Source organism: Oncorhynchus gorbuscha, linkage group LG17 (assembly GCF_021184085.1).
Source record: "Oncorhynchus gorbuscha isolate QuinsamMale2020 ecotype Even-year linkage group LG17, OgorEven_v1.0, whole genome shotgun sequence".
NCBI lineage: Eukaryota > Metazoa > Chordata > Actinopteri > Salmoniformes > Salmonidae > Oncorhynchus > Oncorhynchus gorbuscha.
This window is the reverse complement of record NC_060189.1, coordinates 52,384,809-52,405,986: the sequence shown is the minus strand read 5'-3', so window position 1 is coordinate 52,405,986 and position 21,178 is coordinate 52,384,809. Positions and strand designations below refer to the sequence as shown.

General features: G+C 43.1%; 1 protein-coding gene across 3 annotated transcripts in view; it reads left to right on the top strand.

The window, feature by feature from the left end:
- The window catches only part of LOC124001609 (oocyte zinc finger protein XlCOF7.2-like), a 95,937-nt gene extending 84,811 nt beyond the window's left edge, over nt 1-11,126 (top strand). The window contains exons 1-7 of one of the 3 annotated variants that reach the window (XM_046308553.1): nt 532-992; nt 1,520-1,650; nt 1,826-1,978; nt 4,632-4,784; nt 7,656-7,767; nt 7,974-8,095; nt 9,617-11,126. In XM_046308553.1, the coding sequence (XP_046164509.1) occupies nt 734-992; nt 1,520-1,650; nt 1,826-1,978; nt 4,632-4,784; nt 7,656-7,767; nt 7,974-8,095; nt 9,617-10,627 (1,941 nt within the window). In that variant the 5' untranslated portion in view covers nt 532-733 and the 3' untranslated portion in view covers nt 10,628-11,126. Of the gene's footprint in view, nt 1-531; nt 993-1,519; nt 1,651-1,825; nt 1,979-4,631; nt 4,785-7,655; nt 7,768-7,973; nt 9,303-9,616 lie in introns of those variants that run through there. The other 2 variants (XM_046308552.1, XM_046308554.1) reach the window with 2 other exon arrangements.
- Nucleotides 11,127-21,178: the final 10,052 nt, after the last annotated feature.

Here is a 21,178-nt window from a genome sequence, read left to right as displayed (position 1 = left end):
GCCCTTTGTGCTGTTGTGCCCAATAATGTTTGTACCATGTTTTGTGCTGCAGCCATGTTGTGTTGCTACCATGCTGTGTTGTCATGTGTTGCTACCATGCTATGTTGTTGTCTTAGGTCTCTCTTTATGTAGTGTTGTGGTGTCGCTTGTCATGATGTGTTTTGGCCTATATTTTTATTTCTAATCCCAGCCCCCATCCCCGCAGGAGATCTTTTGGTAGGCCATTATTGCAAATAATAATTTGTGCTTAACTGACATGCCTAGTTCAATAAAAAAAATAAAGGACAGTTGAATATTTACCTTAATGAGGTGATGTAGATGGAATAAAATGATTATATTGTATTCTATTCTACTATATTCTTGCAAACACACTGTTCTTTATAAACAAATCTGATCTGAGCTTGAAAGATACTTGAATTTGAGACTTGACTTGTAACGTCATAATCAGTACAATTTTTCAAAAAACAGTGCGCATACCCTACATTTAGCCACACCTTTTGCGCTATGACGCCGGCATTAATATCCGTTCTCTTCCGTGTAAACGGAAGTGAACAGTGACCAGGAAAATGTCCACGTTAGCGGTTTATTGTCGTTTATTATCACAATGGAATTAAAAATATGACTAATTTAACTTCCAAGCATTACATATTCAACACATGTAGTCTTTAATTCGCTTTAGAGAAAATACTTGTAAGATATACATTATCTAGGTGACGCTAGCTAGCTGCTAACAATGGCTAACTGTATGGTTTTTCACACTCAAATAGCCTCCATCATGGAGGTTCTAGCGAATGCAGCCGTGGCCGATATCTGTAAACTCGTAGACGACGACTATGCAGTGTTTCGTTTGGAAATAACTCAAAGCCAGAAAGAAAATAGGGCATTGCGGAGGAAACTACAGCTACTGGAACTGAAGACCGCACGAGAGCGCGTCCTCGTCAGTCGTCCCAGTAGTGTCAAGATCCTCGACCGATACAGAGGAATCGCAAGAGGTACATCAGTGGAGGCTGCTGACTCATAATACTGGCTGGAATGGGGCAAATTGAATGACATCAAACACATTGATTCACATCATTCTGCTAATTATGTTCCAGCCATTACCATGAGCCCGTCCTCCCCAATTAAGGAGCCTCCAACCTCCCGTGGTGTTCATATATAGCTTAGCACGGTAGCACCGTTTCCCTTTGCACGTGTTCAGATGTGTTACCCAGAATTGGGTCTTGGTCACTTTTTTGATAGTATGCAATAATTCCCCTGATTACTTAACTGTCTTGCAAAGACAATATATCATATTCTAACCAGATTATTGATTACTGCATTTCCCATTATTTCCTCAATTAAAATAATGTGATGCATGGAACACAATACATCGATCAATAAATAGTATACCCAGAAGTTATGCGAACTGTTATCTTTCATCCTTGCCAATTCTAGATCAAAACTGTCAATGGTGTACAACATAGTGGTAAGCATTGACAGTAAGTAACCTAACCACCTCTTTTCCCCCAATCACTCTCAGGTGAAGGACATCTCACTGGAGGCCACAGGAGCTTTGTGAAGCCAGCGGGACACAATACATGGAGAGATGACCAACCAATCACAGTTGATGAGGGGAGTGGAACCTCAACCCAGCATATTATCATGATAGAGGTTAGTGTTATAGTGTTGCGTTAAACATTTGAGTTACTTTGTAAATCAAATATGGCCCTTTTATTTCGGAAAGGGTCCCCTCAGCTATGTACGTCCTCATTTATCTGCCATAGAGGAGTTTGTGAGACTTCTCTATGACATTGTTATCCAATAGCCTCCTCTCATCTTGTGTCAGGCTGCAGGTCCTGGGGTCAAGCTGGATAAGTCTGAAGAAGAGGAAGACCCACGGCACAGCAGAGACATTCAGACTGGAGGGGCTGGAGCGCCCCCTGTAGCCACGGATGACCCCACCCCAGCGCAGCCCAGGACCCAACACAGCATCACGGAGGTCAGTGGAATGCTGAACACCGTCCTCAAGTCAGAGACCGACACAGAGACTGTAACTGTAACACAAAGGATTTTACACACAGGATCTGACCATAGGTCAGACCCGGAGCGACTGGGGCTGGGGGGACTGGGGTGTCCTCCTGCTCCAAGCTCAGAATATTTACTTTACGGTAACCTGAGCCAGAGGACGGTTCATTCCAATCCCGATTCAGGTGATGTGTTAAATGCTGGCGATGATCCGTGTTGTTCTTACACTACAGAGATGGACCCTGGCAACATGCCCTTGGGTTTAGAGAGACAGACTGATCTGTCTAGAGGGGACTGGAAGCGGTACAGTAGTAGTGTGTACTCTGAAGGATGCCTTGATAAGAAAGGGGAGGGTCTGGTCGGAGATGAAGTGACTGTGAAAGTGGAGGGCGACGTTCCTCCCACATGGAATGCAGATAGTCACCTAGGCGACGGACATTCACAGGGCATAGATTTCTTAGATTACAGGGAAAGGTTAGTGTCCAGGTCGATGGGGCCTTCCGATTCACACGGGTGTATGCTTTTCGATCAGTTATTGAACTCAAATGACAGGACTAGAGCCCAGGCTCGGGAAGGGGGAGCAACATCATGCAATGTTAAAGAGAAACGGTTCCTCTGCATGTTCTGCAACAAAGGCTTCAGCTGCGCCCAGAAGGTGGAGATCCACCAGAGGGTCCACACAGGAGAGAAACCATACAGCTGCCCCCTGTGTCACATGCGCTTTGCCCAATCTGGCAGCCTGAAGAGGCACCAGAAGGTCCACACAGGGGAGAAACCCTTCAGCTGCCCCCAGTGTGATAAGAGGTTCTCCCGCCAGCACCTGCTGAAGACGCATCTGAAAGTCCACACAGGAGAGAGGCCGTTCGCCTGTACACACTGTGGGAAGAGGTTTTCAGAGAGGAGCTACCTCAAGATACACCAGAAGAAAAACCATTCCACTCTATAGCTTCTGACTTGTTGATCACCTGCATTAAAAACAAACATTGATTGCCATTGTTGTCAAGAGAAAAGATCCACAGATGCATTTGGAATAACAAGAGTAACAGATTTCAGTGTTGAATATTCAACACTACGTAAAGGTAGACTAAGCGAGATTATGTAGATCCGGGTTCCCCAACTGGCGGGTGAGTTTTCTGAGCAATTAAAACTAATACATTCGTATATGTTTTTTATTGTTGGACATAAAACACCAGCAAATGAAGTATTCCCATGCCTAATGGAAAGATATATGTGATCATATACACATTTAAGCAAGATTTGAAATTCTTACAGTGGGGCAAAAAAGTATTTAGTCAGCCACCAATTGTGCAAGTTCTCCCACTTAAAAAGATGAGAGGCCTGTAATTTTCATCATAGGTACACTTCAACTATGACAGACAAAATGAGGAAAAAAAATCCAGAAAATCATATTGTAGGATTTTTTATGAATTTATTTGCAAATTATGGTGGAAAATAAGTATTTGGTCAATAACAAAAGTTTATCTCAATACTTTGTTATATACTTTTTAAGTGGGAGAACTTGCACAATTGGTGGCTGACTAAATACTTTTTTGCCCCACTGTATATCTTTGTCAACTATTATATCTGTTTGAGCTTCTTGCGGTCAATTTGCAGTCTACAAATTATAATTATGTTCCGGCTCCTTGACCATCTGCAAAAAATAAATCGGCCCATGGCTGAATCTAGTTGATGATCCCTGACTTAGATGTACAAAATTAACAGCAGTAGTGGGTCAATTTCTGCAACAACGAAGAGTGTTGAAGCACGAGGCTAAACAAGGAACAATGTGAGTAACAGATTTCAGTGTTGAATATTCCTGGGTAGAATATTGCATCCAGACATTGTGTGATATATAAGGCATATATAAGCCTAACAAGTCTGTTTCAGATTGTTTGTACTGTACATTTGATGTTAAAAATGCATTCCATTCAACTACCAACAAAAATTCCCCAAGGCTATTTTTATGAGAAAAGAAATGCAGTTTATCCAGTAAATACAGATGTGTATCTGAGATGTGTATGTGTGGTTTTCATATGGCCTATTTAAAGTGTTTTTTATTTAATAAACACAAAATGGGACTTTTCATTCGAAGACTTTCATTGAGACTCTTTAGTATACATCCCATCTGATCTCACCCTGTTCTGCATAAACACGACGTTATAACCAATATACTCTATACACTTACTAAATATACCTACACATACCCACCACAGGAGGCTGCTGAGAGGAGCATGGCAAATGGAATGACGTCAAACACCTGGAAACCATGTGTTTGATACCATTCCACCTCTTCCGCTCCAGTCATTAACACAAGCCCGTCCTCCCTAATTAAGGTGCTTACCAACCTCCTGTGATACCCACACGCTAACAAACACCTTTGTACACATCAGAATAGTTTTGTCTGATGACTTTTGACTTATCATAGCTGACTTGTTTTAACCCACAACGTCATATTTATGTCCACCATGATGGGTTTAACAACTATGAAGTCATTCTCTAACTACAGTATGGGACTCAAGTGGAGTGGGGATGGGTAAACATTCCATGTTGAAAGTGTGTTTGTTATCTGTGTGTGTGTACCTGAGGGAGTATATGTCTGTGTAATCTTTATCACCTGTCTCTTCCAGGAGATGGAGGGTCCAGAGGTGCTGCTGGTGAAGGAGGAGGGTCTGGGGAACCCTGAGGGGACCATGGTCATGGAGGACAACCAGACTACACCTCCTCCTGAACCCGCAGAGGAACCAGCTGAGCAGCACAGAGCCACACACAGTCTCACTGAGGTGACCCCACTGTCTGTATGGTGTTAAGTCAGTGGCGTATCCACAAAGCCACTCAGAGTGCTGATCTAGGATCAGTTTATCCTTTTAGAGCATAATGAATAAGATTTATATAGAAGGATCCTGGATCAGCACTCCTACTCTGAAACTCTTTGTGGATACGGGCCCAGGTTTTAATAATTTTGTCTTAAGTGTGGGACTATGCCTTTGAACTGTCAAACTATTAAACAGTTTGTTGTGGGAATTCTACACATAGGATACTCAAAGTCAGTCTTAAATTAATCATTGTTTATTACCAGCATGCTGAAGAGGTCACAGTCAAACTTAGATGCATAAGGTATCAGTCTGAAGTGAGCCCTACCGGGGCAGTCCCGTAAGCTCTCTTATATATTTACACAGGCAAGTTATATTTTATGATTTAGCTCATTCATCATTCATAATTAATTCATCATTAATGTTTGGTTCATGCTTGTGACAGACCAATACCTCACAAGGCATCTTCTCTACAAGCTGAGACATTGAAACTGAGAGAGCCTTTCAAATCAAATCAAATTTTATTGGTCACATACACATGCTTAGCAGATGTTAATGCGAGTGTAGCGAAAGGCTTGTGCTTCTAGTTCCGACCATGCAGTAATATCTAACAAGTAATCTAACCTAACAATTTCACAACAACTACCTTATACACACAAGTGTAAAGGAATGAATAAGAATATGTACCGGTACATATAAATATATGGATGAGCGATGGCCGAACGGCATAGGCAAGATGCAGTAAATGATATAGAGTACAGTATATACATATGAGGTAAGTAATGTAGGGTATGTAAACATTATATAAAGTTGCATTGTTTAAAGTGGCTAGTGATATATTTATTACATAAATGTTTCGTTATTAAAGTGGTTACAGATGAGTCAGTATGTTGGCAGCAGCCACTCAATGTTAGTGATGGCTGTTTAACAGTCTGATGGCCTTGAGATAGAAGCTGTTTTTCAGTCTCTCGGTCCCCGCTTTTGACGCACCTGTACTGACCTCGCCTTCTGGATGAACAGGCAGTGGCTCGGGTGGTTGTTGTCCTTGATTATTTTTTGGGCCTTCCTGTGACATCGGGTGGTGTAGGTGTCCTGGAGGGCATGTAGTTGGCCCCCGGTGATGCGTTGTGCAGACCTCACTACCCTCTGCAGAGCCTTACGGTTGTGGGCAGAGCAGTTGCCATACCAGGCGGTGATACAGCCCTACAGGATGCTCTCGATTGTGCACCTGTAGAAGTTTGAGTGTTTTTGGTAAAAAGCAAAATTTCTTCAGCCTCCTGAGGTTAAAGAGGCGCTGCTGCGCCTTCTTCACCACGCTGCCTGTCTGTGTGGGGGAACCATTTCAGTTTGTCCGTGATGTGTACGACGAGGAACTTAAAACTTTCCACCTTCTCCACTACTGTCCCGTCGATATGGATAGGGGGCTGCTCCCTCTGCTGTTTCCTGAAGTCCACGATCATCTCCTTGTTTTGTTGACATTGAGTGTGAGGTTATTTTCCTGACACCACACTCCGAGGGCCCTCACCTCCTCCCTGTAGGCTGTCTCGTCGTTGTTGGTAATCAAGCCTACCACTGTAGTGTCGTCTGCAAACTTGATGATTGAGTTGGAGGCGTGCATGGTCACACAGTCAATGGTGAACAGGGACTACAGGAGAGGGCTGAAAACGCACCCTTGTGGGGCCCCAGTGTTGAGGATCAGCGGGGTGGAGATGTTGTTACCTACCCTCACCACCTGGGGGCGGCCCGTCAGGAAGTCCAGGACCCAGTTGCACAGTGCGGGGTCGAGACCCAGGGTCTCGAGCTTAATGACGAGTATGGAGGGTATTATGTTGTTAAATGCTGAGCTGTAGTCGATTAACTACATTCTTACATAGGTATTCCTCTTGTCCAGATGGGTTAGGGCAGTGTGCAGTGTGATTGCGTCGTCTGTGGACCTATTGGGGCGGTAAGCAAATTGGAGTGGGTCTAGGGTGTCAGGTAGGGTGGTGATATGGTCCTTGACTAGTCTCTCAAAGTACTTCATGATGACGGAAGTGAGTGCTACAGGGGCGATAGTCATTTAGCTCAGTTACCTTAGCTTTCTTGGGAACAGGAACAATGGTGGCCCTCTTGAAGCACGTGGGAACAGCAGACTGGGATAAGGATTGATTGAATATGTCCGTAAACACACCAGCCAGCTGGTCTGTGCATGCTCTGAGGACGCGACTGGGGATGCCGTCTGGGCTGGCAGCCTTGCGAGAGTTAACACGTTTAAAGGTTTTACTCACATTGGATGCAGTGAAGGAGAGCCCGCAGGTTTTGGTCGTGTGCCGTGTCAGTGGCACTGTATTGTCCTGAAAGCGAGCAAATAAGTTGTTTAATTTGTCTGGGAGCAAGACATCGTGGTCTGCGACGGAGCTGGTTTTCCTTTTGTTGTCCGTGATTGACTGTAGACCCTGCCACATACCTTTCGTGTCTGAGCCGTTGAATTGCAACTCTACTTTGTCTCTATACTGACACTTAGCTTGTTTGATTGCCTTGCGGAGGGAATAGCTACACTGTTTGCATTCAGTCATGTTTCCGGTCACCTTGCCCTTTCTTTCTCAAAACAAAGTTCTGGGCATACTGCCAAATTGCAGATACTGAAAGTGAGGATTGGTTCAATCAGTCACTTGCATGAACACAGAAATTGATTAAAGCACAAATATACAATTTGTCATCATAAGTGTCAAGTAATCAAATCAACTAACATGTTTGCATAGTACTCATCGCAATCCCTCATTGCCCAATCATAAGATGCTCCATAGCGGGGTGCTCATCAGATTTCTTGATCCAACATCCTCTCACTTTTACCTCTTACAGTCAGTAGACATGAAGGATGGGAAGCCTGATCTGCTGCTAGTCAAAGAGGAGACAATAGAAGACGAACCAGAGAGCATTGACCTGCTGAGTGGACTAAAGATGGGGGAGCAAGGTAAGGGAGAAGTACATACCGTAATAGATATTCAATCGGAATAGTGATGCACCTGTCTATTTTTTTTTTCTTCATTCATAACTGCAATTGATGTTTACATACAAAACCACACATTATAATGAATGAACTTGACCAGGTAAAAAAATCGACATACGTGGAGTTCTCTGCCGTGTTTGTAAAGTCTATTTTGTAACCTCTTCCTGCAGGTGGCTGGCTGGAGGCTAACAGAGGAGACTGGGAGGCCATCTTGGATTCCCAGACTGGTGCAGTCAAGCGCCCAGGGGACAATATCACTAAGCAGGCCAGGACCAGAGGCAACATAGTGGAGGTCAGTGGATGGGACAGTGTCTTCAACTCTGGGCTGGGGAACAACACTGTTAACCACAACCAGAAACAGACAGTGGAACACAAAACAACAACCGATCTTAGACTCTTAAACAGAGGTGTCTGTATGCGGCGGGAGGGAACAGATACAGACTCGGCTAGCGATGCTCCGTCCTGCTCCTATAGTTGTGATTCAGAGAGACTGATGGCGCCTCAGGTTAACCCCATAACAGATGCTGCCTTCAGCCTGCCTTCTATAGGATCTATGAACTGGAACATGGATCCTGCGTCAACACAGACACTCCCTGGCCTTCGTCCACATCACACCCTCCTTATGTTAAACCAAACCTCAGACAATGCCAGTGCCTCAACACTAAATGGCTACACAAGTCCATTGACAAATGACGCTATCAGTAGATCCGGTGGCAAAGAGAAGCGCTTCCCCTGTTCATTCTGTGGGAAAGCCTTCAGTTTTCCCAAACAAGTGGAAATCCACCAGAGGATGCACACAGGGGAGAAACCATTCGGCTGCCAACTGTGTGAGAAGAGGTTCTCCCATCAGCACCACCTGAAGAGGCACCAGAGGGTCCACACAGGGGAGAAACCTTTCAGCTGCCCCCAGTGTGAGAAGAGGTTCTCCCACCAGCACCAGCTGAAGATGCACCTGAAGGTCCACACAGGAGAGAGGCCGTTCGCCTGTATATATTGCGGGAAGAGTTTCTCAGAGAGGAGCTACCTCAGGATACACCAGCAGAAAATGCACACGGGCCATGTATAGAGTATTGTGACATGTAATGTAGTACTAGCTAGTTTGTTTGTTTAGTTAATTCTGTTGGTTTTCAATTAAGTAGGTAACCGGATGAGGTTAACTGAAGATAGAATGAGTATGATGAGGCAGAGTAGATTATATGGTGATGGTTGGTGTTTGTAAAAATGCTTCGTTGATGAAGAATGACACATTTTCTCCCTTTAGGTTATCCTGGTGTTTTATAGTGAGATCATGATGGTGCCTTAATTCATGTTTACGTCACATGAAGTTGGGAAGCTGTGTCTTATGTAATGTTGAACCTTTTCCAATGTATTCTAAAAAATATATTTTTAAAAGCAAGGGTACCAGATTTACAGAAAAGGTCAAGTGTTACCATAGTGAGAAAAGTTATTATATTTGTCACATATCGTTTTGTGCAATTAAAGTACTGTACTTCATGTTATGTGAGTGTATGACCATTTTGTGAAATGAAATCCAAAATTGACACTGTGCTGACTGACTTCGTTAATTTTGTATCATTGCAGGGACTGCGTTTCCCTTATTTCAGTCGAACCAAAACATTATACTTAATTCTTGAATCAACACATATGGAATCGTTTTATAATAAACTCCAATGGCTCCATATTGTTAGGTACTTCAATCACAGTGTTAGAGATGGGCTTGACTCCGGTTAACATTTTATAATGTCATTTCTGTGTACAGCAGAGTTTCTTATATAAACTTTTATATGCTCTTCTGTACAATTTGTGTTTACAGTCTGCAGTCCATGAGGACCTGCTGATTTCAGGTGTTGCTGGTGGGAGAGACTGGACCTCTGAAGTGGCTGGTCACAAACCCTGGCCCCGGACCCTGGATCAGGAGCCATCACTCTTCCTTCCAGAGTCGGAACCGGGACCGAACCGTGAGGGACAGAGACTCCACCGCCACACAGAACACAACCAGTGGACAGGTGGACTGAACAACCTCAGTCCTGGTGGTCATCAGAGAGACAGAGGCTCCAGTCAGGGATCCAGCCTGCAGCCCAGACCCTTCTCTTCACAGTCTCAGTGCAGGGATGGAGCAGGACCTGGGGCTGATAGAGATAGACCCTCCTGTTCCTATGATACAAACACCACAGTATCCATGATGAACAGAGCAGGTCACCCTGGGCTTCAACCTTCGCAGAGTGTAGTGGGAGACCCCCCTGGTGGTAGTCTATCAGCAAGTCTGTCTTCACCTTCAGAGTCTCGTCTAATGCCTGGTGACTGGGTTCATAGGACATCTGGGTCTACCCTTCCTCAGTTACCTCAGGTTTACCACACAAATACAGACAGGGTCAGGATGGGCGTTCACCACAAGAGGTACCTAGCCTATAACACAGCACACAATCCTAACAACACCCAAACAATGGCTATAGGTCAAGGTGGGAGCTCAAAGACTAACGACCTGAGGGTGGTGGCTCCTGCTTCTACCTCCTCGGGGTCACAACGTGGGAAGCGATGCATTAGGACAGACGCCGACAAGCCATATGCCTGCCCCACGTGTGGGAAGTGCTTCTCTGAGGCGAACTATGTGAAGCAACACCAGACTGTTCACACCAAGGAGAGGCCCTTCAAGTGTAAGCTGTGTTACAAGAGCTTCTCCTTCCTGAGTAACCTTATCAGGCATAGGGGTGTCCACAATGGGGAGGAACCCTTCAGCTGTACCCAGTGTCACATGCACTTCGCCCATGCTGGCAACCTGAAGAGGCACCAGAGGGTCCACACAGGGGAGAAATCCTCCAGCTGACCCCATTGTGAGAAGAGATTCTCCAGCCAGCAACAGCTGAAAATGCACCTGACGGTCCACACGGGAGAGAGGCCTTTCGCCTGTACGCACTGCAGGAAGAGGTTCTCAGAAAGGGGCTACCTCAGGATACACCAATAGAAAACCATTCCTCTCTATAACATAGAAAGTAGACATACCACTCAAACCCTGCATTAAAGACAAACATGAATTGTAATTTTTGTCAGCAGATGCATTTGGAATAACGAGAGTAACCATGTTGAATATTTCTGGTGGAAATATTGTATGCAGACATTGTGATATATAAGCCTAAAATGTCTGTTCATATTGTGTTTGCATTGTGTAGGCTATATGATGTTCACAAATGCCATTCAACTACTTAATTTCTGTCCCAAGACACTTTTATTGAGAAAATTAATGTAGTTTATCATATAGATTTGTAGTTGAGACAGGAGTATTTAACACTTGTTTAAGTTTAATAAACACAAAATGTGACACTTCATTCTAAGAATTTCATTGACTAGCATACATCACATCTGATCTCATCACACCAGTGGAGGCTCCTCAGCGGCGGAAGAGGAGAAACATCCTCAGTGAATTTCATAGAAATAAAAATAGTGAACATTTTAAAAAAGTTTACCTTTTTAGATAAGACTTTACTAAATATATTCACGCCACCAAATCATTGATTAAAATACATTGTTTTGCAATGAAGGTCAACAGTAACCTCAACAGCACTCAGTAGGGTAGCACTATGGTTTAGCCAGAGGACAGCTAGTTGCCGCCTTCCTCTGGGTACTTGACTTCAATGCAAAACCTAGGAGGCTCGTGGTTCTCACCCCCTTCCATAGACTTACACAGTAATTATGACAACTTACGGATCACGTCCTCCAACCTATCAGAGCTCTTGCAGCATGGACTGACATGTTTCCACCCAATCAAAGGATCAGAGAATGAATCTAGTACTGAAAGCATAAGGTACAGCTAGCTAGCACGGCAGTGCATAAAATGTGGTGAGTAGTTCACTCAAAGAGCGAGAAAGATAATAGTTTAACAGTTTTGAACAAATTTGTTTTTTTCAAAAATGACGGAGAAGGAAGAGTAATTTCTTTCCATTTCACTTACTTACAGTTGAAGTTTGAAGTTTACATACACCTTAGCCAAATACATTTGAACTAAGTTTTAATCCTAGTAAAAATTCCCTGTCCTAAGTCAGTTAGGATCACCACTTTAGTTAGGATCACCACTTTATTTTAAGAATGTGAAACAGTAGAGAGAATTGTTTATTTCAGCTTTTATTTCTTTCATCACATGCCCAATGGGTCAGAAGTTTACATACACTCAATTTAGTATTTGGTAGCGTTGCCATTAAATTGTTTAACTTGGGTCAAACGTTACAGGTAGCCTTCCACAAGCTTCCTAAAATAAGTTGGGTGAATTTTGTCCCATTCTTCTTGACAGAGCTGGTGTAACTGAGTCAGGTTTGTTGGCCTCCTTGCTCGCACACCCTTTTTCAGTTCTGCCCACAAATGTCCTATCGGATTGAGGTCTTGGCTTTGTGATGGCCACTCCGATAGCTTGACTTTGTTGTCCTTAAGCCATTTTGCCACAACTTTGTGCTTGGGGTCATTGTCCATTTGGAAGACCTATTTGCGACCAAGCTTTAACTTCCTGACTGATGTCTTGAGATTTTGCTTCAATATATCCATATAATTTTCCTTTCTCATGATGCCATTTATTTTGTGAAGTGCACCAGTCCCTCCTGCAGCAAAGCACCCCCACAACATGATGCTGCCACCCCCGTGCTTCACGGTTGGGATGGTGTTCTTAGTCTTGCAAGCCTCTTAACGTTTTTCCTCCAATCATAACGATGGTCATTATGGCCAAACAGTTCTATTTTTGTTTCATCAGACCGGAGGACATTTCCCCAAAAAGTATGATCTTTGTCCCCATGTGCAGTTGCAAACTGTAGTCTGGCTTTTTAATGTCGGTTTTTGAGTAGTGGCTTCTTCCTTGCTGAGCGGCCTTTCAGGTTATGTCGATATAGGACTCGTTTTTACTGTGGATATGGATACTTTTGTACCTGTTACCACCAGCATCTTCACAAGGTCCTTTGCTATTGCTCAAGAATTGATTTGTACTTTTTGCATCAAAATACGTTCATATCTAGGAGACAGAACGCGTCTCCTTCCTGTGCCGTATGACTGGTGTGTTCTCCCATGGTGTTTATACTTGCGTACTATTGTTTGTACAGATGAACGTGGTACCTTCAGGCGTTAGGAAATTGCTCCCAAGGATGAACCAGACTTGTCGAGGTCTTAGCTGATTTCTTTTGATTTTCCCATGATGTCAAGCAAAGAGGCACTGAGTTTGAAGGTAGGCCTCTAAATACATCCACAGGTACACCTCCAATTGACTCGAATGATGTCAATTAGCATATCAGAAGCTTCTAAAGCCATGACATAATTTTCTGGAATTTTCCAAGCTGTTTAAAGGCACGTCAACTTAGTGTATGTAAACTTCTGACCCACTGGAATTGTGATACAGTGAATTATAAGTGAAATAATCTGTCTGTAAACAATTGTTGTAAAAATACTTGTGTCATGCACAAAGTATATTTCCTAACTGACTTGCCAAAGCTATAGTGGTTGAAAAACAAGTTTTAATGACTCTAACCTAATTGTATGTGAACTTCCGACTTTAACTGTAGTTAGCAAATGCAGCTAGCTAGTTTAGCTCACTCAAGAGGGATGCTATGCTCACTCAAACAGAGGGATGCTATGTTAGCTAGCTGGCTATGTCCAACACAACACTGGTACTTCCAAATAAAGGTAATCTTTTGGTTTTACAAATGTATTCAAATCAAATCAAATTTTATTTGTCACATACACATGGTTAGCAGATGTTAATGCGAGGGTAGCGAAATGCTTGTGCTTCTAGTTCCGACAATGCAGTAATAACCAACGAGTAATCTAACCTAACAATTCCAAAACTACTACCGTATACACACAAGTGTAAAGGGATAAAGAATATGTACATAAAGATATATGAATGAGTGATGGTACAGAACGGCATAGGCAAGATGCAGTAGATGGTATCGAGTACAGTATATACATATGAGATGAGTAATGTAGGGTATGTAAACATTATATTAAGTAGCATTGTTTAAAATCGCTAGTGATATATTTTTACATCAATTTCCATTATTAGAGTGGCTGGAGTTGAGTCAGTGTGTTGGCAGCAGCCACTCAATGTTAGTGGTGGCTGTTTAACAGTCTGATGGCCTTGAGATAGAAGCTGTTTTTCAGTCTCTCAGTCTCTGCTTTGATACACCTGTACTGACCTCGCCTTCTGGATGATAGCGGGGTGAACAGGCAGTGGCTTGGGTGGTTGTTGTCCTTGATGATCTTTATGGCCTTCCTGTGACATTGGGTGGTGTAGATGTCCTGGAGGGCAGGTAGTTTGCCCCCGGTGATACGTTGTGCAGACCTCACTACCCTCTGGAGAGCCTTACGGTTGTGGGCGGAGCAGTTGCCGTACCAGGCGGTGATACAGCCTGACAGGATGCTCTCGATTGTGCATCTGTAGAAGTTTGTGAGTGCTTTTGGTGACAAGCCAAATTTCTTCAGCCTCCTGAGGTTGAAGAGGCACTGCTGCGCCACCTTCTGACGCTGGCTGTGTGGGTGGACCAATTCAGTTTGTCCGTGATGTGTACATACTACCCTCTCCACTACAGTCCTGTCGATGTGGATAGAGGGCTGCTCCCTCTGCGCTTTCCTGAAGTCCACAACCATCTTGTTTGTTTTGTTGACGTTGAGTGTGAGGTTATTTTCCTGACACCACACTCCGAGGGCCCTCACCTCCTCCCTGTAGGCCGTCTCGTCGTTGCTGGTAATCAAGCCTACCACTGTTGTGTCGTCCGCAAACTTGATGATTTAGTTGGAAGTGTGCATGGCCACGCAGTAGTGGGTGAACAGGGAGTATTGCTGCATGATTAGCGAGTTTTCTAACACGTTAGTTCTATTAGCTATGCTGACTCTGACGTTACTTTAGCTAATATGGTGTGTAGCCGTTTTGATATGGTTTGGCTAGGAAAGTTTTTTTTCGCCTGTTCAAATACAGCTGATGTGTTGTGCATTGATGTGCACTGATGTGTTGTGCATGATTACACATTAAATCAGCAAGATGCAAGATGCAGGCAAGAGTGTGCAAGGCAGTATTGAATGGGTCACTGTCTGTCACCTGAAAATGTTCTGTTGACCTGTGTGCTACTTTGTAAACTTTCATTCGTAGGCTAAGTTGTAGCAACCTCATTATGGTTATAGGGAAAATGTGAGTATCATGTCGTAGCCTAAACCTATCAATGTTGCATTGAACTGGGTGAATGGAATTTGAATGGCAGTCATCCAACATGCTGTAATAGAAATAAGGCCATGCTCATGAAAAACAAAAACGTGCCCCCTCATCATAAACGGCACCGACGGCCACTGCTATGACGTTAGCTAATTTTGTGACAACTAGTGGTATGTGGGTCACCTGCACCCGTTAATAACCCATCTGCAACCCCCTGACAGTGCATTTGGAAAGTTCAGACCCGTTCACTTTTTCCACATTTTGTTACAGCATTATTTTTCCTCTCATCAATCTACACATCATACCTCATAACGACGAAGCTAAAACAGTTTTTTAGAATGTTTTGCCCCAAAGAAATATATATAACTGAAATACCTTATTTACCTAAGTATTCAGACCCTTTGCTATGAGACTCTAAATTGATCTCAGGTGCATCCTGTTTCCATTGATCATCCTTGAGATGTTTCTACAACTTGACCGGAGTCCACCTGTGGTAAATTCAAGTGATTGGACAAGATTTGGAAAGGCACACACCTGTCTATATAAGGTCCTACAGTTGACAGTGCATGTCAGAGCAAAAACCAAGCCATGAGGTCGAAGGAATTGTCCATAGAGCTCTGAGACAGGATTGCGCTGAGGCACAGATCTGGAGAAGGGTACCAAACAATGTCTGCAGCATTGAAGATTACCAAGATCACAGTGGCCTCCATCATTCTTAAATGGAAGAAGTTTGGAACCACCGAGACCCTTCCTAAAGCTGGAGTGTGACTCCAAATCCAGACCTCCATGGGTTGATAAATTTCATTTCCATTGATAATTTTTGTGTGATTTTGTTGTCAGCACATTCAACTATGTAAAGAAAAAAGTATTTAATAATAATATTTCATTCATTCAGATCTAGGATGTGTTATTTTAGTGTTCCCTTTATTTTTTTGAGCAGTGTATAATGTTCTTATCCCTTGGAGAGGAGCGCCAAATGGCACCTATTGGTTGTGTGGGAAGAGCCCTATTATACCCTACCCCTGAACTGGGGAGGTAGTTGTACTGTTGGGTTTGTGGTGACAGCTATGAGAACTGTTCCAAACAATGATAAGACAGTCTGAAGGCTCTGTTTAGCGACTACAAACCTCCTGGAATGAGGAGAGATAAGAGGTCTCTGGCTGACATCACTCACACTCAGACACCTGCCTCCAGGTTCTTTGGTGTTTTTTTCCCGAGGTATGTGGAGGAACACGTGGAGGAAAAAGGCAATGCTACTCGAAATGGTCAATGTGTACGCTGGGAGTTGGGAAGCAAGTAGAGGGAGTGACTTTAATAATAAATAACACCAAGGAAGATAACAAGAAACGAGTAGTGTACAGACATGAAACACAAGCAAACAATAACACCTAGGGAAAGAACCTAATGGAGTGACATATATAGGGATGGTAATCAGGCAGGTGAGTCTGATGAGGCGCTAGTGAATGTGACAATGGTGACAGGTGTGCGTAATAATGAACAGCCTGGTGAGCTCGAGCACCGGAGAGGTCGGGAACCTGACGAGCCGGCTGAGGCGCGGGAGCCCGACGAGCCGGCTGAGGTGCGGGAGCGTGACGAGCTGGCTGAGTCATGGAAACCTGTCAAGCTAGCTGAGGCATCCTCGGTAGACTCGGCAACGGACACTTGTCGGGCCAAACGTCAAGACGCGGGAACCAGACTAGCCAGCTGAGGCACGGAAACCTGGCAAGCCAGCTTTGGTGCGGGAGCCTGACGAGCCAGCTGAGGCATCCCCGGTTGCTCTGGTAGCGACACCCGGAGCGACGTCACCTACACTAAAAAATGTTTTATACATTTAAAAAACACTCCCTGATGCTTTCCTTTGGTGAGGCGTGATTCTGTAACGTGTACGCTGGAAGTAAGTACAGGGAGTGACTATAATAATAAATAACACAAGGAACAAAACAAGAAACACAAGTAGCATACACATATGATACACAAACAGTAACATTAATGCCTAGGGAAAGAACCAAAGGGAGTGACCTATATAGGGAAGGTAATCAGACAGGTGATGTAGTCCAGATGAGTCTGATGAGGCATTGGTAAGCTTAACAATGGTGACAAGTGTGTGTAATAATGAGCAGCCTGGTGACCTTGAGTGCCGGAGAGGGAGTGTAAGTAACATAAATGCCCTGGAACAATTGAATGACGTACTGAAATAATTGTGTATATTGGCTCTGCAAAACAGAGTTTCTTGACTATATTTTGGCAGGTCATGGGGGCACTTGTGCAATAACTGGAGATGAATGTTGTACTTTTGTCCCTGATCGGTACACTAAATGTTACCGATCTCGCCGAATACATTGCCACTGTGGCTAAGAACAATTCCCCACAGCCCGAGTGGAAGCTTGCAACTTGGTTGAAATCTGTGTTTGGGAGTTGGGGATCCCAGATTGCCCAATGGGCTGGAGCATGTCTTTTTTTGCTTAGTCTATCTAATTCTATTACTAACATGTTGTAAGGCTTTTGTACTTCCCTAGCTGAGAAGGTTTCGGCAGCCATTATGTTTAATGCTCCTCAAGAGGATGGTGAGACTGATGAGCTGCCGACACTGGACGAGCTTCCTTTTTCCCCTGTAGATAAGGGCGATGTGTGAGAATAGGGGATTGTTTTTGTTTGACAAGTTTAGAAAGCACAAGCGGATTTCTTTTATGTTTTGACTAGTCTAAGGAACAGTTTGTGCAGAACAGATGTCGCTGCAACATCTGGTGGTATGGTGGTAAGAACTATGTAAACAATGTTTAAACATTGAGAGATTTAATCTATCCTGAGTTAATAGATCCCTTGTGTATGTGTGTGTATTTTAGATTGTAAAACCCAGAGTGAAGGGCTTGTAAGGATGGAGTAAATATAAATATATTGATAGAACCTCCTTTGATTGAAGCTATAATCTAATGCTTACATTAATGTAATGATAATTATCACAGAGTGATAAAAGGAGGGAATGTGAGGGAAATGTTATGTTTATGTACAAATCAATGCTAATTTCTAATAACTAATTGGAAAGATTCATGCAAGTGACTGACTGATCGTGTATGGCGGAACCCTCATTATCACTGTTACCCAACTTGTATCACGACTCAGGATAGGACCCAGATGCAGACTGCAACTGGCAACAGACAAACAGAGAACACAGGTATAAATACACAGGGAAAAATGGGAAGATGGGCGACACCTGGATTAGTGATTCATTTTAAGATTGGCTTCAGGTGTCCCTGGTGTTGAATTTCCACCACAACAACCAATAACATCCTTTCTCGTCAGCGTAAATGGAGATGGCGGTGGCTAGGTGAGATGGCAGAAGCGGATGTGGAACTTGAATCGGATGACGGTGAAAAAAAGATGTGTGGACTTTTGTCCAAAATAATGGGAAAAGGAGCAAAATTGCTGTGGAAAATGTCTAGCTCTGATCATACCCGCTACAAGTGCAGTTTTTGGAGAAACAATCTGTAGTTGGGGACTAGTGAACTACATGTAGTTAAACTAGTAATGGAACTACAGTTTGCAGTAGCTTGGTCGTAGTTTAACTAAATTCAAATCTATGTAGTGTTTTAAGTAGTTAATTACTTTTTTGCCATGTAGCGGTGTAGATTCCTGGATCTACACAATATTTTTTCTTAAGGGGGTAGCTTTAGTCTAGCTTAACTTCTTCCAGTGTAAAGTAATTGGCATCTTGGTAAATTATATTTTCAGAGTAGCTTCCCCAATGCTGAAAACAACGTATGCCAGTCTTGGTGAATTCGTTTGAAGCATCTAAAATGGTGGAGAAAGCTTTGGGTAAAGTGAAATCTGTGAAGATCACGAGAAATGGGCTTGTTTTCCTTTTGTGTGTTTCTGCTGATCAGAAAAGGCGTGTTGCGTCTCCCCCAAATTGATGAATTGAATGTGTCTTGCATTGATCTGCAGAGCAGGGCTCCTGTCAAAGGAGTCATTTCTGGAGTCTCAGAATAATTTTTTATTTAACCTTTATTTAACTAGGCAAGTCAGTTAAGAACAAATTATTATTTAAAATGACCAGCGGTGTAAAGTACTTAAGTAAAAATACTTTAAAGTACTACTTAAGTAGTATCTGTACTTTACTATTTATATTTTTGACACCTAAAATACATATTCCTTGACACCCAAATGTACTCGTTGCATTTTGAATGCTTAGCAGAACAGGAAAATGGTCAGAATCACACACTTATCAACAGAACATCCCTGGTCATCCCTACTGCCACTGATCTAGTGGACTCACTAAACACACATTTCTTTGTTTGTAAATTATGTTTGAATGTTGGAGTGTGCCCCTGGCTATTCTTAAATTTAAAAACAAGAAATGGTGCTGTCTGGTTTGCTTAATATAAGACATTTCAAATAGTTTATACTTTTACTTTTGATACTTAGGTATATTTTAGCAATTACATTTACTTTTGATACGTAAGTATATTTTAAACCAAATACGTTTACTCAAGTATAAGTTTACTGGGTGACTTTTACTTGAGTCATTTTCTATGAAGATATCTTTACTTTTACTAAAAAATGACAATTGGGTACCTTTTCCACCACTGACAATGATGGCCTATCAAAAGGCCACCTGCGGGGACGGGGGCTGGGATTAAAAATAAAATATAGGACAAAACACACATCATGACAAGAGAGACACCCCAACGCTACATTAAAAGAGACCTAAGACAACAAAATAGCATGGCAGCAACACATGACAACACAACATGGTGACAACACAACATGATAGCATCACAAAACATGGTACAAACATTATGCGCTCCAGGACTTCACGGCTGGATCATTGCAGGAAATATTGACTGAAGATGTACTCCCCTCCCAGGCTCCTGAGTCTGGAAGGGAGTGTAGGGATCTGAGAAGACATTTGAATCCGACTGAAGGAGTACATTTATTTTGTTGTAAATCCCTGTGAACTACCGAACTTAGTTATTATAATTTTTTTCTCCAACTGGTTATCCAAATAATAGTTTTTATTCGTATTTTATTAAGGATCCCCATTAGCTACTGCCACTCTTCCAGTCTCATTGCTGCATCTCTCCAACTGGCTCGGGAGAAACAAAGGTTGAGAAATGCATCCTCCGGAACATGATCCGCCAAGCCACGCTGTTTAAACCGGAAGTCAGTAGTATCAATGTGTCGGAGGAAACTTTGTTCAACTGACAACCTAGTCAGCTTGTAGGTGCCCTGCCCGACTCAAGGAGTCGCTAGAGTGCGATGAGCCAAGGAAAACACTGCCGGCCAAACCCTCTCCTAACCTGGATGGTACTGGGTCATTTGTGGGTTGCCGAATGGGGCTCCCGGTAATGGATCGAACCCCAGGATGAAGTGGCGCCTCAGCTTAGACAGCTGCGCCACTCGGGAGGAAGGTGCAGCTTGCCATGCAACTTTGCTAACATCAGTTCGGCTGTTTCCACTCATGAAAACTGACGATGCTAATATGACTGGAGCCATATATAGATTTAGCATGAACTATCCCTTTAAAGTCTCCCAGTTTTCACCTCACCCAATAGGTGGCTGCAATACACCTTTTTGATCTAGTCTGCCAATAAAAACTAAAGTAAATGGAATTCCCTCTCTGTATTGAATAGTTTTATTATCTGGCAAATTTAATAGGAGTGACCTACTATGGAGGCATTAATATTGCTATGGAAAATCGTGACTGGGTGTAGTAGTGTGTTTATGCTGGGTTCCAGCCTACTTGGGAATGGGCAGGAATGTAATAGTAGACCAGGTAGCCAAAGGGCTTTAAAACTATAAACTATATATAATTGGTATTCCCGCTCCACTGGGTAGAGGTGAGGCCAAATGCAGTGCAGGCTGGTGGGAGGAGCTATAGGATGACAGGCTCATTGTAATGGCTGGAATGGAATTATGGAACGGAGTCAAACATATGGTTTCCATATGTTTGCTACCATTCAATTCATTACATTCCAGCCATTACAATGAGCCTGTCATCCTATAGCTCCTCCCACGAGCCTCCACTGGCCAAATGTAAGATTAGAGCTATTATGACAAATGTGTGGCAGAACAGGTGGGACAGCTAGCCCTCTACAAGGTGGGTGGACAAAGACTCAAATCATGTATGGCTCTTTTTTATTTTCTTAGTAGTACAGGATAAGGCAGGAAGGTTTAGATTTTTCTTAATATTTGTTTATTTAT